At 42.9% G+C, this 26,983-nt stretch overlaps 1 protein-coding gene across 2 annotated transcripts in view; it reads right to left on the bottom strand.

Annotated features, from left to right (window-relative positions):
* Positions 1-4,675: 4,675 nt before the first annotated feature.
* Positions 4,676-26,983, bottom strand: part of UBQLN1 (ubiquilin 1) — a 64,872-nt gene continuing 42,564 nt past the window's right edge. Inside the window, exons 7-11 of one of the 2 annotated variants that reach the window (XM_062208648.1) lie at positions 15,285-15,427; positions 11,194-11,277; positions 9,914-10,029; positions 9,197-9,365; positions 4,676-6,636 (exon numbers count right to left, since the gene is read on the bottom strand). In XM_062208648.1, coding sequence (XP_062064632.1) covers positions 6,484-6,636; positions 9,197-9,365; positions 9,914-10,029; positions 11,194-11,277; positions 15,285-15,427 — 665 coding nt within the window. In that variant the 3' untranslated portion in view covers positions 4,676-6,483. The remainder of the gene's footprint in view (positions 6,637-9,196; positions 9,366-9,913; positions 10,030-11,193; positions 11,278-15,284; positions 15,428-26,983) is intronic. The other variant, XM_062208649.1, reaches the window with a different exon arrangement.

The raw sequence follows: 26,983 nt of genomic DNA, 5'->3' as shown, positions 1-26,983 counted from the left end.
CAATAAACATGAAAAAGGTGTTCATGACCACTAACTCATTAGGGGAATGTAAACCAAAACCATTTCACACCTCCAGGATGGCTGTCCTTTAAAAAACGAAGAAAACACGAGGGTGCCTTGGTGCAGCGGGCTAAGCCAGCACTCAGGATATTCGCACCCCATCTCAGAGCGCCAGTTCCAGTCTTGGCACCTTCACTTCCAATCCAGCTTCCTGCTAATGTGCACCAAGAAGCAGCCAACGACGATGGTTCAAGTGCTTGGGCCCCTGCCACGGGTGGAGCTTCCAAGCCAGCCTGGCCATAGCAGGTATCTGGGGAGTAACCAGCAGATGGAGGATCTGTCAGTCCCTGCCTCTGTAACTCTGCTTTTCAAATAAATAAATCTTCATCAACTTTTTTTTAAATTAAGTGTTGGCAAGGAGGTAGAGAAGCTGATGGTAGGATAGTAAAATGGCAGCCTCTGTGGAGAACGGTTTGGCTCTTCCTAAGAAAGCTGAAAACTAACTGCATTGTGGTCCAGCAATTCCACTTCTAGGTATATACCCCAAAGAAATGAAAATAAACTGTGTATGCCAACGTTCACAACAATGAATAAGTAAAATGATTACACACACACACACACACAGAGAATACCATTCACCCATAAATAAGAATGAAGTAAATCAACCCTCTTTCATGGGTTCCGCATCTGGGGATTCAAGCAACCAAAGAAAATATTTGGAAAACAACCTGCATCTGTACTGAACACATACACATCTGATTTTTGGTCATTATTCCTGATCGACACGGTGTAACAACTATTGACACTATATTGGGTGTAAGTCACCTACAGAGAATTCTAAGTGCACAGGAGGATGTGCATATGTTATATGCCAATACCACCCCATTTTGTAAAAGGGACTTGACCTTTCCTAGATTTTGGTACCACAGAAGGTCCTGCAATCAGATCCCCATGGATATGGAGGGTGACTACACCTGGCACAACATGGAGGGACCCTGGAAACACACACGAAGGGACTGAGGCCAGACACAAAGAGCACACCTTATACATCCCCACTTACACGATGTGTTAGTCCAGTTTCCTGAGGCTCAGTTACTGAAGAACACATTTAGCTCACGCTTCTGGAGTTTCAAGGGCATGGTGCCAGCATGAGCTCAGCTTTGCCCTCATGACGAATAGCATCAAAATAGCAACCAAGCAAGGGAGTGGCTGCAGCCCAGGAGAAGAAAGACCAAGTTGCTCATTTCACAGCAACACTCTCAGGACTAACTTGGGGTCCCGTACGTCAGGGCATGGTGGTGCAGAGTCAGGTTAAGCCGCCTTCTGCAAGGCTGGCATGTCACATGGGCACCAGCTTTGAGTCCCAGATGCTCCGCTTCTGATCCAGGTCTCTGCGCATGCACTTGGGAAAGCAGTGAGAGATGGCCCAGGTACTAATGGGGCCCCTGCCATGCATGAGGGAGACCTGGAGTGAAGCTATTGGCTTCAGCCTGGCCCAGCCCCGGCCATTGTGGCCATTTGTGGAGTTAACCAGCAGATGGAAGACCCCTCTGTTTCTTCCTCCCCAGTAACTTTGCCTTTCAAATAAATAAACAAAGCTTTTTCTTTTATTTTCTTTTCTTTTTTTTTTTTTTTTTTTTTTTTTGAGAGCTACCTTAAACCTTTCAAAGAGCATGGCATCAAATGATCTCCCACTAGGTTCTACCTATTAAAACTCTTATCACCTATACACTGCCACACGGAGGACCCAACCTGAAACATAGGAAGCTTTGGGGGACATGCTGAAACCACAGCATACGCAATACCCAGAGCAGCTAACCCACAGACACAAGGGCCCGAGTTGTCAAGCGGGGTACTAAGGAGTGACTTTAACAGCTGGAGGGCTTGCTATTGCGGTGATGTTTCTACAACACCATAAATGTACTTAATGTCACCAAACCATACTCTTTGAAATAGTTACACTGTAAATTCTATGTTCCATTTCTTACCACAATTAAAAAAAACAATAACACAGGTCTTCCCCAGAGGGGTCATGCCCAGCTCACTAAGCTTTTTACCATATGACAGAAGTAAAAAAGGCACACTTCCTTTGGAGAGATTGTTTCCCAAAGAGAAGGGGCTCACAGCGAATACAACGAGTTCCTTGTCACAGTCAAAAGCCCTGGTATCTTCCTACTCACCACTCCAGGGCCCCACTCACCAATCGTGCGGACACGGCCCTGCACTAAATCCATCTGCGGGGAGTCCTTGAAGCAGCAGTGTGTAAGAGTCCTGAAAACCTGCTTCTCCACTGGCGTTCAGGACCTCTCCCGCTTCTCACTGCGTCCTGCTCCTCTCCTCTGCAGCCCTCCAACTGCCTTCTCAGCACAGAACACCTCTGTGTGCAGGCAAGCAGGCCCAACTGCACACGTCCAGACCACCCTCGCGGCCCACACACCCCGTGTCCTCCTCTGCCTGCCTTACTGGCCTCGCCTGACTACTCTTCTGCTCTTAACCTCATACTTCCATGATCAGTGAGTCCCAGTGGCTCTACCTTCTAAATGTTTCCCAAATACGATGACTGTTAGCAACCCAGCTCAAGCACCTCTTATCTCTCAGCTGATTATTACCTCCTAACAGTCTCCTTGCTTATGTCCTGCATCCTCTAGTCCCGTAGTTCTCACTTCAGAACTTGTTAGAGGGCCTCCGCCTGCAGCGCCGGCATCCCATATGCGCTCCAGTTCATGTCCTGGCTGTTCTACTTCTAATCCAGCTCCCTGCTAATGGCCTGCGACAGCAGTGGAAGATGGCCCAACTTGGGCCATCTGCACCCCCATGGGAGACCTGGAAGAAGCTCCTGGCTTCAGATCAGCCCAACTTCAGCCATTCCAGTCAATCTGGGGAAGTGAACCAGCAGATGGAAGAACTCTACTCTCTGTCTATAAGCTCTGCCTCTCAAATAAATAAATTGGGAAAAAAAAAAAAAAAACCTTATTAGAAATGTAAATTCCCCCAATCCCAAATCCCAGAGCGAATCATCACAAACTCTGGGAGTTATGTATCAGTAAATCCTCCGTGGCAGACGGCAGCACCACCTTCCACTCCCCTACCTTATTCCCCATATTGCTTTCTCCTTAGCTCACCCTGCATGCAGCTACACTGGACTCCTTGTAGACGACACCATATTCACAACACTCATTTTCAGCATCTTTTAAATAGCTGTCCCCGCCTTCCCCACTCCAATATTTAATTATCACCTCAATGAAACCTTATCTGGACACCCTACAGAGTATCTTCACCCTGGCCTCGCCGCTTTCCCATGCTGAATTGTCCACCCAAGGACTTCTCACACGGCGGGAGTCGGTGTCCTGCTGTCCTCCTATATTCTACGACGTTAGCCCCATGTGGATAGTCCTGTTTTATTCCTGCCATGCTGTGAGCAACTAAGGAAAAATCTGACATTCAACAAATGTGACCAAAGCAAGGTTTGCTGATAAGCAAACATATAGAGAAACTGAGGGGGAACATCTGATCTCACCACTACGACATTTTCAGAGCAGAAAAATGAAATAAAAGCAGAGCAAAACAGTGCAAGGAGAATGAAGAAAAAGAAGGCAGCAGTTGATGGAGAAAGCTGAATCACTCAGAATAAACCCATCTCTGGGGAGCAAGGTCCAGAAAGACTTGGAGCTGAGCCGAGAAAGAACCGTGAGCTTTCATATGCCACAGGGAATGTCACAGGCAAACAGCATCCGTGCTGCTCACTGGGGGCTGCAGCGTGAGAGAGGCTCACACCATACAGAACTAGCCCAGGAAAAGACCAAAGTGCAAACTTCGAGGTATGATTTCTACTGAATGCATATGGCTTTCACACCACCATGAAGCTGAAAAATCCTAAGCCAAAGCATCGTAAGTCAGCAACTATCTGTATTTTGAACCCCTTAACAAGTAATCAGATCTAAGATAAACAGCTTAGAAATAAACAACAAAACTGCTTATAAGACTGCAGCAGGTGGGATGGTGCTGTGGCTTAGCGGGATGCAGTGCTGGCATCGCATATGGGTGCTGATTCGAGTCCTGGCTGCTCCACTTCTGATCCAGCTCTCTGCTGTGGCCTGGGAAAGCAGTAGAAGATGGCCCAAGTGCTTGGGCCCCTGAATCCATGTGGGAGATCCAGAAGAAGCTCCTGGCTCCTGGATCAGCACAGCTCTGGCCATCGTGGGCATCTGGAGAGTGAATCAGTGGATAGAAAACCCCTCTCTCTCTCTGTAACTCTGCCTTTCAAACAAATAAATTTTTAAAATTTAAAAAAAAAAAAAAGAAAGTGTGTGTGGGGGGGATCCCATAGTAGCGTGACTATGGACCAAAAAAAAAAAGACCGCAGGAGCAGCTGAAAGAAACATCCCCCAGTCCAGTGCACCCTGTCAATCTTACTATCACTTTTATAGTAAGAAATCATGCCTTTGTTAAAGTCAAATAAATAACTGGTCAGATATCATTGAAGCAAGTGGAACCCAAACTGCCTCCACCATACAGTGTACTAACAGTTTATTTAGGGAAGCTTGAAAATCTACTAAAGGATAATCAAAACATCAAGCTGGGGTAAATAAACTGCAATAAGCCTTTAAAAGACACAGAGATAATAAATTGAAGGTTATCTTTTTCCTTCTACAAAAGAGGCAAGACAAACCAAGTGTAAAAGCTAGAGATTTATTGTTATTTTATGATTAATAAATCATCAAATTGGTTATGACACTGTCCCACACTGTCCCACCATTCACCATACACAAGCTTTTAAACCAGACTGAGGCATAAGGCAAAAAGAGCAAAGACACATGAATCCCTTCCTCAGCAACCTCCTCTCGTCATGCCTCCACCCGGACCCTCACGCATGCCTTCCTCCTGGGGGAAGCATCAGAACAGTGCATGGACTGGTGGGCAACCCGGCATCCTAACCTTCTCAAATAGCAAGCAGCTTATCAAAGTAATGGAATTCAACTTGTATTTTCCTTGATTTTATTGGTCTGACTCATTTTAGTTTAACATTTTAATTTTCTGTAACTGTACATGAGATAATATAATGACCTAAGAGAATACTGAACCAGAGTCAGCCAAGTATATTACTGACCCTGAAGTTATGTTTTAATTGGTCCTAAAGGAATGTACCACCCCGACAGTTTGAGAGTTAGGCAAACAGAACTTCTGTGGGGAGGGAAGAAAATGGCTATAGAACAGCCAAATGTACTCGACATTGTTAAAACGGCTCTTTGTTGTTCACCCCTGAATACTTCATTACTACACTATATGCACAGAAATCCTAACAGAATCTTGGTTGCCAGTATTACTTAGGCTGGCCCAATCCAGGATAGAATCCGCCGCCCCACCCCCACCCCACTCCCCTTTCTCTGAGGCTCTGAAAAGCACAATATTTAACTATTTCTTAATAGAACTACCCAAACACTTCAGAAACAAGTGGCTCACAAATCATTTTAAATTCATGTATTGTCTGTGCATGAGAAAACTGATAAACCAAAAGACAGTCCTATTTGTATATGGCAATTAAAAATAACTGAAACATCAAGACACTTTCAGTGAAAGCAACATTTCAATTACAAATTGTAATGCCTGCTAAACTACCTATGGGCGAAGCTGAAAAGTCCTAGGCAAATGCATTTGTGGGTATACTACAGTGCTCCTTCAGTCTGCACAAAGAGTAAGATAATTTACAGTCACTCTGTGAATGCTGAGACAATGTTACATGATGTTGTCTGTACAATTAAATGTCCTTGAACAGACAGCCAAAATCAGCTTTTCTATTATAGTTTTCAATGAACCTGACTAACCGGCACTTTTGCTGAGAGATGTTTACCAAAGATGCTGTAAGATTCTATACAACTGGGAAATACTCAGCTTTCAGAGCATTTCCTATTCTGACTTTTGTGATTACAGGTGTTTGGGTCAAATACTGTGGTCTGTTTCTAGAAAGGTGCATACTCTTGTGTTGTATACAAATAAAGCAAAAATCATCAGGAGTATAAATCTTACAGCATTCTGTTTGCAAAAATACATGCCAAAGTCACAATAAGCAATATTGTACCACAAATTATAGAGCGCAAATGATTTGCTTCTTTTTAATGCTTTTATTCTACATAAATTACTACCATAGGCTAATGTTTAAAAAGCAAATAAACTGGACAGATGCAGGACCAAAATCAGTTCACCCAACTATAAAAGGTGATGTTTTAAAAAAATTACAATAAATGCAGAAGTGTTTGATGCATGCAGTAGCCTTAAATGAAAAAGCATTGATTCCCACGGTTCCAAAAAAGAAAAACACAGAAAAACCCACATATCTTACTGAACTCCACCTTAAAATCAATCATATTGGGTTTGTTTATAACAGCACAGAATTCCAAGAGTCAAAATGAAATAAAGCAGGTATTTTAAAGATTTAAGAGCCGTTATCAAAAATAAATTACATTTTTTCAAGATACAGAAATGCTGCTATGATGGCTGGGAGCCCAGTAACCTTTCAATAGCTGCGTTGATGTCACCTCCTGTTGCTATTAGCGCCTGCAAGTTTGCTTCACGGTTCAAAAACCCCATTGCACTGAGTTGTTCCAGTTGTTGCTGAAATCTGACTTCTGGATTCTGCAGCTGTTAAAGAAGGAAAATGAATCAAATTCCAAGGGAAATCAGTCCATGTCAGACACAAATGACTTTAAAACTTAACTGCTCTTTTATAACATATGTCAGTTTGTTCAGTTTTAAAACACACTTTTCTCTTGAAACACATCCAACGTATGTAAATGTACATTAGCACTTTATTTTGTTGCTTTTGAAAAATCTATTTGAAAAGCAGGACGAAACCAATCAATCAAATGGACTGATATTACACCAGCTGGTTCACTCCTGAAATGTCAATAGCTGAAGCCGGATCAGGCCAAAACTAGGAGCCAGAAATTGAATCCACATGTCCCATATAGGTAGAAGGGACCCAAGTACTTGAACCATTAACTGCTGTCTTCCCGGGGTGTGCATGAGTACAGAGTAGAGCCAAGACTTGAATCCCAGATGAAGGATATGGGTGTCCAAAGTTTCATATTGACCACTATGCCAAATGCTCACCTCTACTTTGTTATTTTAAATGGTCTAGTTTATACCTAAACAATAATCAGATAGGTCATAAAACTGATGTAAAAAAAAATAAACTTCAACCATTATTTTACATGCTCATGAACATGTAAATTCAGAGTTCCCACTGACCAGTGTCCTAGAGCAGGCGTTTAGTCTAGAAGTTAAGACGCTTGTGTCCCATGCTTGGGAATACCTGGGTTCAACCCCTTGCTCCTGATTCCCGCTTCCTATTATTGCAGACTTGGGAGGCAGCAATGATGGCTCGGGTAATTAAGTTCCTACTACCTATGAGTTGCTGGCTCCCACTTCTGACAATGGTCCAGCCCAGCTGTTGTATTTTGGTGAGGGAACCAGCTGATGGGAGCACACTCTCAAAATAGTAATTAAAAATTTTTTTTCTTTTAAAGCAAATATGCTCACCTATAAAATTGTAAAGTTTCAATGAGGCTTAGAATGTGGATTACATTTCTGAACCAGCCACCCAAACTACAGCCTCAAAACTATACTCTTAATCCTAACGACTCAGCTGCGTCACACCTTTCTTCAGAAATGAGACTTGTGGAAGTTTGGGGGCAACCACCTTTGTATAATGGTACTTTATAAACGATGATTCTAAAGATAATAAACATTTACAATGCAAGAATACTGGGGAGAGTCTATATTTTTAGCTTTATTTGTGAGGTATATATATGTAACACAAGTTACTACAGGCGGCAGTGCTGTGGTTACGTGGAGTGAGGTAAGCAGGATTGTTTTTCAAAGTCAAAATACAAAGACTAGATATGTCCAGAAGGTACTCAAGATAATCAAATTTCTATTCTTCTCTGACAAACTTTCATTAAACAATATTCAATTCAAATGATTTTCCAATAGGAACTTCAAAAATTAATTTTAAAATGCAACTTCAAAAATTTCATTACTTGTAGCATTTCTTCCCAAGTACAAAAATGTTTTGTTTAGTGTCTGATATAGCATCAAAGCCAACTTTGTAACATTTATTTTTAATTTCAACTTCTTTTAAAAGATTTATTTATTTGAAAGGCAGAGTTACAGAAAGAGAGAGGGCTTCCATCTGCTGGTCCACTTCCCAGATGGCTGCAATGGCTGGGGCTAGGCCAGGCCAAAACCAGGAGCCTGGAGCTTCATCTGGGGCTCTCACATGGGTGCAGGGGCCCAAGCAGCTGGGCCATCTCCCGCTGCTTTCCCAGGCCATTAGCAGGGAGCTGGATTGGAAGTGAACCAGCTGGGTCCTGAAGTGGCGCCCATATGGGATGCTGGTATCACAGGCAGTGGTTTACCTCGCTGTGCCACAATGCTAGCCCCCAATATATTTTTTAAAAGATTTATTTATTTGAAAGGCAGAGTTACAGAGAGAGATGGAGAGATGGAAGAGATCTTCCATCTGTTGGTTTATTCCCCAAATGGCTTAAACTTCATCTTGGGCTCCAACATGGGAGGCAGGGGCCCACATATTCAGGTCACCTTTTGCTGCTTTCCCAGGCATATTAGCAGGCATATTAGCATATTGGATTTGAAGTAGAAAGTAGAGAGGCCGGCGCTGTGGCGTAGCAGGTAAAGCCACCGCCTACAATGCTGGCATCCCATTTGCGTCACTTTGAGTCCTAGCTGCTCCTTTTCCAATCCTGCTCTCTGCTGTGGCCTGGGAAAGCAGTGGAAGATGGTCCAAGTCCTTGGGCCCCCTGCACCTCATGGGAGACCCAGAAGAAGCTCCTGGCTCTGGATTGGCACAGCTCCAACCATTGCGGCCAATTGGGGAGTGAAGCAATGGATGGAAGACCTCTCTCTGTCTCTCCTTCTCTCTGTGTGTAACTCTTTCAAATAAATAAATCAATCTTTAAAAAAAAAGATAAAAGAAAGAAATAGAACAGCTGGGACTTGAACAGGCACTCAAATGGGACGCCAGTGTCTCAGGCAGACACTAGCCCCTAGTCTCAGTATCTTTAAGATCTGTGCCTCTCATTAGTCTCTATACACTTAAGGACTGTGCTTCCCCCCTTTCTTCTCTTTCTGGAAATTTCTGAAATGAAAGAATACTCTCCGTAAACAGAAAAGTTATTACCTGAGGATTTACTCCGGCAAGAGCCTGCAGCATCTGCTGAATAAACTGTTGGTGGCCAGGTTCGGTGGTCCCTGATGTGGGGCTTGTGTTCTCACTGGCTGTAGTGTTAGATCCACTGGTTCCTGAAGAGCCTCCAGTGTTTCCCAAGGCCCCCAGGCCAGGAGTAAACCTAGAGGAAGAACAAACATCATCAACTAGAGGACAGGCCAGGTGGTCCATCGGTTACATTTTAACATACTATTAACTGAATTATCTTCTTAATAAACACTTGTAATCCTGAAAACTCTGATTTGGGAGCTTTTTACTGTGGCGCAGTGTGTTAAGCTGCCACCTGGGACACCAGCATCCCATATGGGTGCTGGTTCAAGTCCCAGCTGCCCCACTTCCGATCGAGCTGCCTGCTAATGGCCTGGGAAAAGCAGCGGCAGATGGCCCAAGTGCTTGGAATCCTGCCACTCATGTGGGAGACCGGGAAGAATCCCTTGGCTCCTGGCTTCAACCTGGCCCTGCCATGGCTATTGCAGCTATTTGGGGAATGAATCAGCAGAATCTTTCTCTTTGGCTCTGCCTTTCAAATAATTACATCTTAAAAAAAAAAAAAAAAAAAAAAAAACTAAAAATAATCACAACAAAAAAAGGCAGAATGATATTAATCCTGAAATGCTCAGAGGAAGTTAACCATTGTATACTTTCATAATCTTCCTCAAATAAACTTACCCCGGAATGAGGCCAGGGGCTTCTGTTGCTAATGTTTGTAAACCCTGCTGAATTTGTAACAAGGCCTGCATTGCTCTAGGGTTTGACATTGCTGACAGTGTATCAGGATTCTGCATCTAAAGGAAAAAGAAAATCGAAGGTTACAAGGGAATTAAAATCAGTGAAGGTAAATTCTTAAATCTTTACTGTGTTTTCAGAGAAAATCTAAAACCTCACTCCTGGACACTGGTAATCCATTAGTTTCTTTCCAAAAATAACAAGTACTTCCTCTTTTACAGCAAATCATTACCTGACCTCCCTCCAAGTCCATCATCAAAGCCATTTCCATAACGGTGGACACTCTGGAAGCCTCAACTCCTCCCATGCTCCAACAGAAGATTAAAAATATTGTCTCGAAGAGACAACCTCCAAATACACAATTTATATACATGGTAATACTGCGAAAGCCACACATTCCCCCTGAGCAAGTGTTACCTGTAACAAGTTTACAACTAACGTACACACTGAAACAACAGTTCCGAATCTGAAGTTAATGCAGATGTCCTGAGTGTAGCCTCACTGCTTCCAAATACACATCCCGACTGACCAAAAAAGGAAGACTTAGACCATTTCCATAGATCCAGGGCACTAACTAACCTTGGACAATGGTTCACAGGCCTGGGAATTATCTGCATAATCTATAAAGCCCTAGAGCTACCAGTTTCAAAATACCAAGATCAACGCCTCTTTTATCTTTTTAAATAATAAAATATCATGGCAATGTCAAGTACTTTTTTAAAAAATAAAATCTTCCATATCTGACAACACTAACACTTACTAACTCCAAGTCTGAGGAACTGAGAACTACCCCTTGAAAAACAGGCATTCTACTAGTTTGAGAAAAATTAAAACATTACAAAGAAACCAAACCTTGCAAAGTAAGACTGGGTAGCTCTTTCCTGTTACTTGAGATTAGTTAAACCATAAAGCGTAACATGAAGGAAGCACTTTAATGTTAGCAAAGAGAAAGGAATGGTATGGTATTAACAAAGCATTCAAAATCCCAAGTCCTCAAAAGAAAAAATAAAATGGTTCTTCCCTGAGAATTTATGTTTAAGAAACAGGAGTCAAAGGTCAGCAGTGAAATGGGGTTCAGTCCGGTCAAGCTGAATTCTCTGCAAACTGACAGGATATCATACTCGTCTATGTTCTGCTACCAGCCAGAGAGGAGCGAGGAAAGTGATCAGCATCAAAGTTTAGAGCAAATCATTATGAAGACAGCTAGCATCTTTCTTACTCACTTGTTGAAGGAAAGTTGGGAGCTGTTGTCTCATTTGTTCTTGAAGCTGAGGATTTCCAGCAAATAGGGGATTATTCAGCATCATCTATGGGGCAAGTGTTCAAACAATTTTAACTGGAAATATCTGAAACAAGTATTGTACCTTGTTTAATATTCTATCTTCCCACAAGTGCCCAAGCTGGCACTTAAAAGGGAGGAAGGTAGAACATAAATTAAAAAGGAAAAGGGAAAATATTATCTACAAGAGAGATCTCCAGGAAAAAACAAAACCAAGACATCTTCTCTTAATGAGAATGGCGATTATGATAATGACATGCAATACCCTACAAATAAAAGTAATTGTATTTTAGACTTTTCCTTGAGCCAAGGTGAATTTTTGCCCTTGAAAGAAAAATGGGAGTAACTGGCTTCATGAGGAAACATGTTCTGCTACACTGACAGGATAAACATAAACATCAATACAGGAAACTTGCTTAGAAACTTCCACAGGTGGCCGGCGCCACGGCTCAACAGGCTTGTGGCGCCAGCACACTGGGTTCTAGTCCCGGTCGGGGTGCCGGAGTCTATCCCGGTTGCCCCTCTTCCAGGCCAGCTCTCTGCTATGGCCCGGGAAGGCAGTGGAGGATGGCCCAAGTGCTTGGGCCCTGCACCCTCATGGGAGACCAGGAGAAGCACCTGGCTCCTGGCTTCGGATCAGCGCCATGCGCCGGCCGCAGCGGCCATTGGAGGGTGAACCAACGGCAAAGGAAGACCTTTCTCTCTATCTCTCTCTCTCTCTCTCACTGTCCACTCTGCCTGTCAAAAAAAAAAAAAAAGAAACTTCCACAGGTAAGAGGCCGGTACAAAGAAAAATTCAGATCTGGAACCACTATATCTATCTGCCTCCTCAAAACAGCTATATTAGGTCCAGAAAAATAATACCACGAAACAGCAACCACCTTGCCAGAGAAATGGAGCTGCTGGGGAAAACTTGGCCAGAACTAGCACCGACAGTCTCTGGGGAAAGTGTTAAAATGCTGTAAGACCTGAGATGTAAATCAATTTGAGAACACCAAGATTAGCAGCTGCCTTTCACCTCACTTCCACCAGAGATGAGAAAACTAACATTATCTCCTAACTTTCAAATAGGTGTTGAGAATTTAAAAGTCAGGGCCAATATTAACATGATTTTGGATACTCAAAAATAAGATTTCAATACACAATCAGCATAACCAGAAATTAATAAATTATCCTAGCTTCAAGAGACAAATTTTACATCATTTTACTCTAGGTGGAGTGAAAACTCCCCCTAACAATGTGAACTGGCAACCTACTGACCTGTCCAAAGTCTGGACAGGAAAACGGGCCTTGTCCTCAAGCAGTCAGCCACACTTATTAGAGTAATTACATATAAATGCTGGAAGCAGAGAACTCTCCCCTCCCTCCTGCAGGTAGTCTCTTACTGCAAAGTGGCTCATTTTATTCCAACACAATAATCAAAACAGAAAAAAGCCAGACAATGCTTGATTGTTGATAGATACATAGTATTTTTTCAAAGGGATCAGTAAGTTCCCAATAATACCCACTTGAGGTCAACAAACTTATCTCTTTACTGCCTCCAGTAAAATACTTCTTAATTATGAACACATTAATGAATTTACCACATTTATCTTCAGGATTTATGTCATTTAAACCAATTAGAAAAATTATGTAATTTTAAATTTACTCATTCCTTCTCAGAAAATCATTTTATCTGATTAAGCTGTTTCCTAACTTACCTGTTTATATCACAATTAATATAGATTTTACACTCAATACTCTTTTTGAATATTTAATATCAAAAGCAAAATAGAGAAGCTACAAAAGCAAAATCCTCCGATAACCAAAATATATTGTAAAAGTTTCTAAATTGGCTAAAATAAGACATCCACATCTAACATTCTTTGTAAACAAAAAACACTATGTGTAAGTACTCGGGGCACTTTATAAATGTAAAAGTACTGCTATTTTAATTGGTGAGGAATGTGCTTACCTCATTAAGTCCCAAGTTTTCAATTCTGAAACTATTTCAATGACATAATATCTATTCCAAAGTTACCCTAAGTAGTGTATTTATTGCTCAATTTAAGTTTAGAGGTGCTCTATACATAAGGTTATGAAATATATTGAGTTTTTAAATCAGATTTCAAAATACACACATTCAGTTTTATTGAACATACACTTAAGGCTGAATAGGATTACTGTACGTACATATTTACATATTTTCTCCATTTATTTTAAACAAATATGAACATTTTAGCTTAATTTACTGTCCAAAATGGTTCTGATTAAGGTGAGTTCAAGCACTTAATATAGTTGTAACTCAGTCTGATAATATTCATATGAATAAAACAGTTTCACATAATGAACCTACAATATACAACATTTCAAATATACAAATTACCCTAAGAACTTCCAATTCCACAAATATTGTAAGGGAAAATGTTGTGAGAATTATACCTCAAAAACATCTGCTATATAATGGAATCAATATGGTTCTAGCTTTTAGAAAATGAAAACCATTATGTTTAACAAAGCAAAGTGATTTAAGAAATAGGATTAACTATAAATGAAAATATCTCAAATTCTTTACACTCTACAGAGGCCATTTTTCATAGGCAGCAAATATAAATGACATTCAAGGCTTAATTCACATTTTCCATAGTTTTTCAAGCCCAGGGGTGCTGAACCTAGAAAGTACATCAAAATCACCTAAGGAACTGGAAGGGAGGAACCAACACCATTAAAGGCTCAAGCACAAGCACTGTAAGTTCCCAAGTGATACTGAACGTTCGTTCAGTCAGTGTTGAAATTCACTGATTATGTTTTTGTTTTGTTTTTTTTTTGTTTTTTTACAGGCAGAGTGGACAGTGAGAGAGAGAGAGACAGAGAGAAAGGTCTTCTTTTGCCGTTGGTTCACCCTCCAATGGCTGCCTCGGCTGGCACACTGCGGCCGGCGCATGGCGCTGATCCGAAGCCAGGAGCCAGGTGCTTCTCCTGGTCTCCCATGAGGGTGCAGGGCCCAAGCACTTGGGCCATCCTCCACTGCCTTCCCGGGCCATAGCAGAGAGCTGGCCTGGAAGAGGGGCAACCGGGATAGAATCCGGTGCCCCGACCGGGACTAGAACCCGGTGTGCCAGCGCTGCAAGGCGGAGGATTAGCCTGTTGAGCCGCGGCGCCGGCCCACTGATTATGTTATGTTATATTCTCTTAGGTCCAATATATTAATACTGGGGAATGGGGGAGAGGGAAATCATTAACGAATGAGAACATCGTTCCTACAAATCCCTGTCTGGCGGGTAGAGTTCAGCCTAGTTAAAGAAGCCGCAACCCACACTGGAAGCTCTAGGCTGCATACCCAGCTCCAGTCCTGACTGCAGCTTCCTGCTAATGCAACTCTGGGGGGCAGCACCGATGGCTCAAGTCCTGGTGTCCCTGTCATCCACCCAGGAGACCTGGACTGTGTCCTCACCGTCCATGCAGGAGACCTGGACTGAGTTCCTGGCTCCTGGTTTTAAGAACCACCCAGGTCCACCCTGGCTGTTGTGGGCATTTAGAGCGTGAACCAGTGGATAACTCTCAATAATTTTAAAATTAAAAAAAAAAATTCTCCCTCTGCCATTAACAAAACATTTCAAGCTGTTTTACAAATGACATTTTGAAAATGAGTGCTATAATCTGAATAATTTAATAAATGAAAGTATTTCAAAATATTAATTTTGTTCTTAACTGCTACATTTCACAGAAGACTGATATCCTCAAGAGAGACCAATCCAAAACTTTAGTCATCTCCTAACTCAATACATGCATATGTAAAGTAAACCTGCACTTGTTTTTCATCAAAGAATGGTAGACTTTCTAGGCAATGACTGGCAGGGACAAAATTTTTAATTATACATGAATTATTAATTTACTGCAAAGAAACAAAAGGCCCCCAACGCTGGAGACAGTTTACCTACATTTTTAGTGTGTTAGGAAAGCACACAAAACATCAATGTGCCAAAATCAGCATTACTGGACTAGGCTATTTCAGTGCACACTACACAGCTCTTTTAGTAACAATTCCAAACTCACCTGTGCAGCAAGGTCCGGGTTCTGGCTTAGTGACTGCATCATGCTTCTCATGTAGGGGGCAGACAACATATTCTGCATAAGTTGTGGGTTTTCAGTTATTTGTTGCAATAAGCTCTGCATTCCTGGTGTGTTGAACATACTAGCTGAAAGTTTGTTTTTAGAAAATAAAAATTTAAAAAAAGGTATTATATTATGGAAAAATACAAAAACAAAAGTTAAAGCTTTAAAATATATACTGAATTAGAACTAGAGATGAACACATTAGTCCTTTGTTATCAACAAATTCACTTTATTGGTCAACAGGAGCCTGAAAATGTTCCATGGAAGTAATTCTGAAGTTTTCAACTGCATGCCATTTTGAGCAGTGTGATGAAATCTCATGTCAGGCACTGGTGCCGTGGTGCAGAGGGCGAAGCCACCTCTTGCAACACCACCATCCCGTACTGGAGTGTCAGAACGCTGGCTATTCTGCCTCTTATACAAATGCATCTGGGAAGGCAATGGGAGATGGCCCAAGTACTTGGGCCCTCACCACCCAAGTGAGAGACCCAGATGGAGTTCCTGATTCCTAGATTCAGGCTGGCCCAGCCCTGGCTGTTGCAGCCATTTCAGAAGTCAATCAGTGATGTAAGGTTGTTTTTGTTTTTCAAAGATTTATTTACTTGAAAGTCAGAGTTACACAAAGAGAGGAGAGGCAGAGAGAGAGAGAGAAGAGAGGTCTTCCATCCGCCAGTTCACTCCCCAATTGGCCACAACGGCCGGAGCTGTGCTGATCTGAAGCCAGGAGCTTCTTCCAGGTCTCCCATGCAGATGCAGGGGCCCAAGAACTTGGGCCATAGTCCACTGCTTTCCCAGGCCATAGCAGAGAGCTAGATAGGAAGTGGAGCAGCTAGGACTCGAACTGACGCCCATATGGGATGCCAGTACTGTAGGCGGCAGCTTGACCTACTATGCCACAGTGCCGGCCCCTCAGTGATGTAATGTTATCTCTGTCTCTCCCTGTCTATAGCTCTGCCTTTCCAATAAACAGAATTAAATCCTTAAAAAAAAAATCTCATGCCATCCTGCTCTGTCCCCTCCCTAGCATATCCACACTGCCTGCCAGTTAGTCCGTAGCAGCCATCTTGGTCATCAGACTGATTGCTGCAGATTAACAGTACTTGTGTTCTAACTACTTTATTTGACCTAATGACAGCCCCAAAGTACAACTGTGGGGTGGTGATGCAAAAGCTGTGAAGAACTTTCAGTGAAGAGGTGAAAGGTCTTGACTTATATGAAAAAAGGAAGTATGATGAGTTTACAAATATCTTTAGTAAGAAAGAATACTGAAGCGATGAAATTATGAAGAAAGAAAAGGAAATTTATGCTAATGTTACTATCATCCCTTAAACTGCAAAAAGGTACAGCCACAATGCCTAAGTGCTTACTAAAATGGAAAAGGTATTAATCAGTGCATGTATGGGAAAAATACATACTAGAATAATTTTAAACATTCTGGTTGCATTTAACAGTAAAATCATATCCAAAGGAAAGATTAGGTTCTACAGTCAATTTACGGCAAAAATTAGAAACAGTCAAACTTAACTGTTGAAAAATCCTGTAAGTGAAGGAAGACTGAACCAACTCTTCCTTCAGGACACCAAAGATTGCTTAAGTAAATCAGATGCAGCATTCCCACTCGAGCAGGAATACCTTCAAGCCCCATGAGTAATAGATGAAAAGTCTCCATCCCAATTCCACTGAGTGCTGATGCTGAGTGAAATGGAGGCACAGTAAACCTTTGTAAAACCTCAGAGGACAGCTATGTGTCTGCAGCCAGAGTCCCTTGGTCCAACTCCAATGAACAATCCAATTGTGGGCAAGTTACTTACTTTCTTCATACTTTAATTTCTCCATCTATAAAGTGGAGAAAACTGCATCCGCTTCATAGGATGAATGCGATCAACTCATATGTAAAGCACTTGTTAAAAAATGCTCCTCTTATTTCTCTTCTTTTTTACTGAGAACTGCAGTTGGATTTAGCTGAATTCAGTAGGTGATGACAATTATATTTACGCAAATTTTCTTTGAAAGCTAATTAATTTAACTCACACCCAGATTTTTAGTTGCTGACTAGATGTACTCAAATTGAAACATATTCTCAAACCTATCATCTCAATTAATTAGCTGTTTCATTTCCCATCTGCTCTTCTTTCTTCCATATGGTATAGTTGTACTGGGATTAAAGCATTGACTCTTCTCACTTACCCTTACAATTTATTATCATTCTACTGTTTGTCTTGTTTTCTAAAGATTTATTTATTTGAAAGTCAAAGCTACAGAGAGAGAGAGAGGTCTTCCATCTGCTGGTTCAGCCAGGGCTGAGCCAGGCTCTCCCATGTGGGTGGCAAGAGCCTAAACACTTGGGCCATCTTATGCTGCTTTTCCCAGACCATTAGCAGGCAGTTGGATGAGAAGTGGAGCAGCTGAGACATGAACCAGCCCCCATTCCATCCATATGGGATGCTGGTATCGCAGACAGTGACTTCACCCACCATGCCAGAGCACCAACCAGCTCCTCATTCTACTGTTGTTTTTTTTGGACAGGCAGAGCGCACAGTGAGAAAGAGACAGAGAGAAAGGTCTTCCTTTGCCGTTGGTTCACCCTCCAATGGCCGCTGCGGCCGGCGCATGGCGCTGATCCGAAGCCAGGAGCCAGGTGCTTCTCCTGGTCTCCCATGAGGGTGCAGGGCCCAAGCACTTGGGCCATCCTCCACTGCCTTCCCGGGCCATAGCAGAGAGCTGGCCTGGAAGAGGGGCAACCGGGATAGAATCCAGCGCCCCAACTGGGGCTAGAACCCGGTGTGCCGGCGCCGCAAGGTGGAGGATTAGCCTGTTAAGCCACGGCGCCGCCTCTACTGTTTTTAATATTTGCTTCTTCTACTTTCTCATGTCTTACCTTTAGTTTTTTCCACATAACATGCTGGCAAACTACAACTCACAGGACAAATTAGCCCACAACCTGTTTTTGTAAGTCCCTGAGGTAAAAATTATTAACCTTTTTAAATGGTTATGGGAGAAAACTTAAAGGGAAATGTTTTGTGATATGTTGAAACTACCTGAAATTCAACTTTCAGTATCCACAAACACCATTTTATTGGCACAATTACACTCACTTGTTCATTGTCTATGGGTGCTTGGGCAGTACAAAACCGGAGCTGAGTGTCTGAGACATGTCTGACTATGGTGCTATCACTGTTCCACACTGCTCTCAGAGAGTCAGCTGTCCCACACACTCATGAAACACTGCAGCATGGCAGTGACATTGCTTCATTCCCCACAGTCCACCTGCCCTTCAGGCCAGACAGAGAAAAAGGGGAGAACAGTTGCAGTTGTTATGCAGTGGCACTACAAGAATACCACATACACACACAATATTGCCCCACCCACAGGAAAGCAATAGGCAGGAAAATTACGAAATGTTAAAATAAAATGAAGTATCTTATCAAAGCCAAATTTCTTTGAAACAAATGAGCTTCAAGGTTGAGTCTGTAAGTGGTTTACTTGTTGGTCAATCAACAAAAACTAGTAATAGCAGTGATCAACTAGTATAGTTAATTAAATCCTGATTACAGGAGACAAATAAGTGTACTAAAAAAAAAAAAAAAAAACTTAAGTCTATTAGCCTTGTGGGGAGAACAGATTTTTCTCAAAGAGTTAAGGACTGTTGGTACAATATTATCATCCAATTTAAGGGACCAGCATCATGGTACAGCAGGTTAAGCTACTGATACCTGTACCCCATAATGGAGTGCTGGTTTGAGTCCCAGCTTCTCCACTTCTGATTCATCTCCCTACTAATGTGGCTTGGAAATCAAACAAGATGGAACAAGTATCCTGGTTCCAGCCTGGTCTTGGCCCGGGCCCAGCCCCAGCCCCAGCCCCAGCCCCAGCCCCAGCCCCAGAGGTCATTTGGGGAATGAACCAGCAGACGGAAAATCTCTTTTTCTCACTTCTTCACTCTCAAATAAATAAATCTTTTAAAATATGTACATACACACATGTCCAGTTTAAAATACACAAATGAGTTTGAATTGTATTCCTGGGCTCCTAATAAGTGAACAATTTTTATAAAGACTTATTTTTTATTTATTTGAAAGGCAGAGTGACAGAGAGGGAGACAGGAAGAAAGAGTCTACTCAATTCCTATTTGAAGAGTCAATGCCACATCTGAAGTGACTGGAAAAATGCTTTAACAAACAGCAGGCAACAAATAGGGCAACACTATTCTTAAAGAAGTTCAGAAAATACTATTTCAGAAAAACCTGAAGTAGAATCTGGTAAGATGTGCTACATCTGATGTTTGTAAAACCGTGTGTGGCGAACTGATTCAGCTGGACAGATTCACAACATTTGCAGAAACATAAGGTATCTAAATATTACGGTTATTTACTGTTATATTCATCAGCAGGTAGTCTGTAGAATGTATTTTAAGCTATAATGTTATTGAACCAGTAGAAGTATCAATGAGGAGCACCATTCACTCTTAACCAGAGACAATTCCATAATTCTGTTAATAGCTCAACATCCTAACACACATTAACAAAGAGCAGGCTGATACTCTCTGCTATGGCCTGGGAAAGCAGTGGGGGGTGGCCCCAGTCCTTGGGCCCCTGCACTTGCATGGGAGACCCAGAAGAAGCTACTGACTCCGGATCAGTGCAGCTCCGGCAGTTGCAGCCAATTCTGGGGGTGAACCAACGGATGGAATTCCTCTCCTCCCTCTTCCTTTCTGCCTTTCTTTCTCTCTGTAACTTTGACTTTCAAGTAAAATAAATCTTAAAAAAAAAAAAGTGACTTTAGAAATTAACTTTTGCAGTGCTTGCGTTGTGGTGCAGCGGGTAAGGCCACCACCAGTTTGAGTCCCAGCTGCTCCTCTTCTGATCCAGCTCTCTGCTATGGCCTGGGAAAGCAAAGACCTTGGGCCCCTGCACCCACGTGGGAGACCCAGAAGAAGCTCCTGGCTTCAGATCGGCCCAGCTCCAGCTGTTGCAGCCATTTGGAGATTGAATCAGCAGATGGAAGACCTCTCTCTCTCTCTAACTCTACCTTTCAAATAAATAGCAAAAAAAAAAAGAAAAAGAAATCTAGTATTAAAAAAATTAACGTTTCCTAGAGGCTTGACAATGTTTCTCAATGAATTCAGCACTTACATATGAATCTCTTAATATAGCAAAGTCATTGTCACATCAACTCTTGTTTCACAAGCAATGTCAAACTTTTTATTATTATTTATTTTTATATTTATTTTATTACTTATTTTATTATTAATTTATTTATTAGAAAGACAGAGTTACAGAGAGAGATAGAAACAGAGAAAGAAGTCTTCCAGGAGGATGGCCCAAGTGCTTGGGTCCTGCACTGGCATGGGAGACCAGCAGGAAGCACCCAGCTCCTGGAGCCAGCCATAGCAGCTATTAGGAGAGTGAACCAATGGAAAGAAGACCTTTCTTTCTCTCTCTCTCTCTCTCTCTCACTGTCTATAACTCTCTCTCTGTCTCTAACTCTGCCTGTCAAAAAATTTTTAAAAAATAAAGAAGAAACAAGATCACCATTTTTGCAAATCTGCCAACTTATATTTGAGTTCACACTATCAGCAGTATTTTTTTCAGAACTCAATGCAAGTACAAGGAAAATTCTACATTTCAAAACTGATCTAACAGGGCTGGCGTTGTGGCACAGAGGATAAAGTTGCTGCCTGCAATGCCAGCATCCCCTACAGGCACTCGTTTGTGTCCTGGCTGCTCCACTTCCAATCCAGCTCCCTGCTAATAGCCTGGGAAAAGCAGAAGATGGCTCTAGTGTTTGGATCCCTGCCACCCACGTGTGAAACCCAGATGAAGCTCCTGGCTTCAATCTAGCCCAGCCCTTGCCACTGTGGCCATCTAGAAAATAAACCAGCAGAGGGAAGATCTCTGTGTCTCTCCCTCTCTCTGTAACAACTTTCAAATAAACAAATCTCTAAAAAAAATAAAAGATAAACTAATTAACTATAACTGAGGAGTTACCACCTAACAAGTTTCAATTTGAAGTGATTAATCTGCAATGTACTGGCAGTCAAATGGCAAAAGAATCTAGCAGAACTCTAACAATGCCTTCTGAACTGATAAGTATACTATTAAAATCATACACTTTTGGAATGAGCTCATCACATATCACCATTAGATGAACAGGGACAATCAATTTTGTAAACCCCAATTAAAGAAAATGTTATTCCTCCTAAAGCCCAGTTCTCTAACTGGCAAATATATATTAAGAAAATTCAACTCGGGGCCGGCACCGTGGCTCACTTGGTTAATCCTCCACCTGGTGGCGCCGACATCCCATATGGGCGCTGGGTTCTAGTCCCAGTTGCTCCTCTTCCAGTCCAGCTCTCTGCTGTGGCCTGGGAAGGCAGTGGAGGATGGCCCAAGTGCTTGGGCCCTGCACCTACATGGGAGACCAGGAGGAAGCACGTGGCTCCTGGCTTCAGATCGGTGCCATGCGCCGGCCGTAGCAGCCATTTGGGGGGTGAACCAACGGAAGGAAGACCTTTCTCTCTGTCTCTCTCACTGTCTAACTCTGCCTGTCAAAATAAAATAAAATAATTTAAAAAAAAAAAAGAAAATTCAACTCTATATTTTAAGTTTCATAAATAAATTTTGTTCTCTAATAATATAATGTTCTTAATTTTGCCTTCTGGCCTGCAAAACCTAAAGTATTGGGGCCAGCACTGTGGCCACTGCCTATGGTGCCAGCATCCTATATAGGAGCCAGTTTGGGTTCCAGCTGCTCCACTTCTGGTACAGCTCCCTGCTAGTGCACCTGGAAAATCAATGAAAGATGGCCCAACTCCTTGGGCCCCTGCAGCCCTGTGGGAGATTGAAAGAGGCTTCTGGTTTCTGGACTGGCCCAGCCCCAGCTGTCACAGCCATTTGGGGAGTAAACCAGAAGATAGAATATCTCTTCTCTCTCTCTGTAGCTCCATCTAAGTAAAATAAATAAATCTTAAAAAAAAAAAAAAAAACCACAAAACATAAAGTATTAATTGACCCTTTACATAAAAGTTTGCAGACTCATACTCAAGATTTCCTCAGTTTCTACAGGTACCACTTAAAGGGTTAAAGGAAAATTCATGAATTTCATCTTTATATCTGCATGTATAAATATTTGCATCAAACTCTGAGCTGAATATGAATAATAGTATACAAATATGCTAACAATTTGATAGGCCAGTAAAGTTCATTTTGCTGTTTTGTTTTCCTTTGATTGAAATATTACTACGAAATGTTACAGTATTGTTATTAAATTTAAAAATCTGAGTAGAGGGCCGGCGCCGTGGCTTAACAGGCTAATCCTCTGCCTTGCGGCGCCGGCACACCGGGTTCTAGTCCCGGTCAGGGCACCGATCCTGTCCCGGTTGCCCTTCTTCCAGGCCAGCTCTCTGCTGTGGCCAGGGAGTGCAGTGGAGGATGGCCCAAGTGCTTGGGCCCTGCACCCCATGGGAGACCAGGAGAAGCACCTGGCTCCTGCCATCGGAACAGTGTGGTGCGCCGGCCGCAGCGCGCCTACCGCGGCGGCCATTGGAGGGTGAACCAACGGCAAAAAGGAAGACCTTTATCTCTGTCTCCCTCTACTGTCCACTCTGCCTGTCCAAAAAAAAAAAAAAAAAAAAAAAAAAAAATCTGAGTAGAAACTGATTGTTTGTCTTTTAAATGAAAGTGATTACTATGGACAACCATACTATTTAAAAAAAAAACCCAGGGCAGGCATTTGGTGCAGTGGTTAAAACATTACTTAGATGCTGGCATCCCCTATCACAGAGCCAGAGTTCAGGTTCCAGCTCTGCTCCCAATGCAGCTTCCTACTAACACACACACTGGGAGGCAGCAGGTGATGGCTCAAGTAGAGTCCTGGACTGACCCAACCTCAGCTGTTGTGGGAGCATAGAGGGTAAACTACTAGATGGATCATCACTGTCTGTCTCTTGGTGTGCATGTATCTCTCTGCTTTTTAAATAAATAAAAACAAATTAATTAAAATGAAAAAAATCAATAGCCCACCAGTCAAGAAATCTGATCAAATCTTTGCTCTCTCCTTTCTATAACCTTTAAAGTAGAAACAAAACATCTTCTTAAAAGATTGTTGAGAGTATTAAAGTAAGGGATTTAGCACTGTGATCTAACAGGGTAAGAACCAGCTGTGTCACCACTGACGGGATGCCAGTTCAACTCGCAGCTACTGCACTGCCAAGTCAGCTCCCTGCTAATGCGTCTGGGAAAGCAGAGGAAGATGGTCCGAGTGCTTGGGCCCCTGCCACCTACATGGGAGGCCTGGATGAAACTCCTGGCTTGTGGTTTTAGCTGGCCCAGCACTGGTTATTGCAGGCATTTGGGGAGCAAACCAGCAAACAGAAGATCCTGTCTCTCTTTCCCTCTTTAACTCTACCTTTCAGATAAATAAATCTATTTATTTATTTATTTATTTAATTTTGACAGGCAGAGTTTCGACAGAGAGAGAGAGAGAGAAACAGAGACAGAGACAGAGAGAAAGGTCTTCCTTCCGTTGGTTCACCCCCCAAATGGCCACTACGGCCGGCGCTGTGCCAATCCGAAGCCAGGAGCCGGGTACTTCCTCCTGGTCTCCCATGCGGTTGCAGAGACCCAAGCACTTGGGCCATCCTCCTCTGCCTTCCCGGGTCACAGCAGAGAGCTAGAATGAAAGAGGATCAACCGGGACAGAATCCGGCACTCCAACCAGGACTAGAACCTGGGGTACCGGGACTAGAAACTGGGGTGCCAGCACCGCAGGCAGAGGATTAGCCAAGTGAGCTGTGGCGCCGGCCTCAGATAATCTTAAAAAAAATAAAAAGAATAAGAAGGATTTGTTTCTTGATTAAAAATATTACTTCAATTTTTTTAAAAAGATTCTATTTATTCATTTGAGAGCTAGAGTTACAGACAGTGAGAGGGAGAGACAGAGAGAAAGGTCCTCTGTTCATTGGTTCACTCCCCAAATGGCCGCAACGGCTGGAGCCGCGCAGATATGAAGCCAGGAGTCAGGTGATTCCTCCAGGTTTCCCATGTGGGCTCAGGGGCCCAACCAGTTGGGCCATCCTTCACTGCCTTCCCAGGCCAAGGCAGAGAGCTGGACTGGAAGAGTAGAAGCCAGGACCAGAATCGGCGCCCATATGGGATGCTGGCACCGTCGGCAGAGGACCAAACCACTGCACCATGGCACCAGCCCCTACTGCAATTTTTTTTTTTTTTTTTTGACAGGCAGAGTGGACAGTGAGAGAGAGAGACAGAGAGAAAGGTCTTCCTTCCGTTGGTTCACCCTCCAATGGCCGCTGTGGCTGGCGTGCTGCAGCCAGCGCACCGCACTGATCCGAAGGCAGGAGCCAGGTGCTTCTCCTGGTCTCCCATGGGGTGCAGGGCCCAAGCACTTGGGCCATCCTCCACTGCACTCCCTGGCCACAGCAGAGAGCTGGCCTGGAAGAGGGGCAACCGGGACAGAATCCGGTGCCCCGACCAGGACTAGAACCCGGTGTGCCGGCGCCGCAAGGCAGAGGATTAGCCTAGTGAGCCACGGCGCCAGCCCCCTACTGCAATTTTTATAAAACCTGTATTATATCCGGAACCCAGATATCCACTGCTTTACAAAAGAAAATGTCTCATTGTGACCTGTGATTTATTCTGCACACACTGTCTTCTCTCAGCAATGAATTTTTCAAAACTCCTCATTCAGAATCTTATCTTTCACTTTTTCTGCCCAAAAGGATCTTTTAACATCTACCTAGGCTTTCTTATCCCTAGGAAGTGCTGCCATGCCTCCATTTCTTCCTATTTACATGCCAAATATTAGGACTCAATCTGTCACTCTGGCTAATGATCTTGGATATGATTCACTTAAAAAACATCAGCAAATAGTATCTGAACAGTTGAGCACAGGGCATCCGTTCTTTCAGTCTCACCTGCAGAAAAGTGGACAAAAGTAAAATCCTAACCCCTTCACCCATCACAATCCCCAGGAGCTTTATATAAACACAGACTTTAAAGGACACTGTAAAAAGTCTGCCCCATAAGGTTAAGACCTGGAAACCCAATTTTTAACAATCCTGGCAAGTACCGTGCCACAGCTGGTTTACCCTGGCCTCAGGACTGGTGTTTGAGTCCACTGACACAGAATTTAAAACCAGACTAATTCCAAGAAACACGTACCCTAGTTCTACAGGAGACTGTGTTCCCCTACTGTTAAACGAGACTACCAAGCCATTTCAAGACAAACTTGACTTTGGAAAGCTTCAGCCATACACGCAAACATAATCATCATATTTAAAGTTCCTTATCAGGGGCAGGTAGGTGTTCTGGCGTTTGCTGCAGTAGTTAAGATGCCCATGTCCATGTCAGAATTCAAGTCACAGTTCCACTTGCAATCCAGCTTCCTGCTAATGGCACCCTGAGAGGTAACAGATGACAACTCAAATACTTGAGTTCCTGCCACCCACACAGGAGACCCAGACTGAGTTCTCGGCTCATGGCTTTGGCCTGGGCCAGCCGTGAGTAAACCAGTGGATACAGGATCTTTCACCCTGGTTTTCAAATAAAAATTAATAATAAAGGTTTGAGAATCCATTTTTTAAAATAAACTTTTAAGAAATGCAGGTATAAGTATTTCACTCAAGATGCCTACATCCCACACTGAGGGGCCTGAGTTCAGTGCCCAGCTCTGGTTCCTGGCTCCAAGTTCCTGCTTATGCAGACCCTGGGAGGCAAGAGTAGTGGCTCAAGTGGCTGGGTTCCTGTTGCTTACACAGAAGACCTGGACTGAGTTCCTGGCTCCGGTCTTTGGCCCCCAGCCTGGACCTGGGCCACTGTAGGTATTTGGAGACTGAACTAGTAGATGAAATCCCTATAAATAAATCAGAAACAAATGGCCTCAAAAATGGACATAATCAGGACCGGTGTTGTGGCACAGCAGGTAAAGCTGCCACTTGTGATGCCAGCATCCCATACGGGTACCAAATTGTGTGCCGGCTGCTTCACTTTCGATCCAGCTCCTTGCTAACAGCCTGGGAAAAGCAGCAAAAGATGACCAAGTACCTGTGTGGGAGACCCAGATTCCTGGCTCACGGCTTTGGCCTGGGGCAACCCTGGCCACTGTGGCCATCTGGGGAATTAACCAGTGGATAGATCTGTCTCTCCCTCTCTGTATGTAACTCTGACTTTAAAATAAATAAATCTTTTTTTAAAAAACAGACACAATTGAACAATGCTGCAGGTTTGGTTCAGGAATCAGAGTGAAACTCCAGGAAGTACAATACAAGAATATTCAGTAAAAACAAGAAGCCCAACAACAGCAATTACCTGAGGGTGGCTCGGGAAAACCAGTCCTTCCCAGACAAATACAGACATACCACCTAGACCCTTAATGGTATCCATTCTGTACTTGGCACCTTCATTCCTACTCACTATATGGCCAGTACAGTTAGGTCCCCAAAGACAATTGTGTAAGCCACAAAATAATCTACTTTAACGACTGCAAAATTTCTACCTTATGCTATTTCTATCCCACTTTGGAATCTCAAGTTTGTTCTCCAGGCTTCAGTTCTAATTCTGTTGGTTTTTTATCTTTACAAAGTAATGAAATAATAGACATAAGAGTCTGTACGTACTGTAATG

Source organism: Lepus europaeus, chromosome 12 (assembly GCF_033115175.1).
Source record: "Lepus europaeus isolate LE1 chromosome 12, mLepTim1.pri, whole genome shotgun sequence".
NCBI classification, from domain to species: domain Eukaryota; kingdom Metazoa; phylum Chordata; class Mammalia; order Lagomorpha; family Leporidae; genus Lepus; species Lepus europaeus.
Note: the sequence above shows the minus strand (reverse complement) of the source record. Positions and strands in the feature narration are given on the sequence as shown.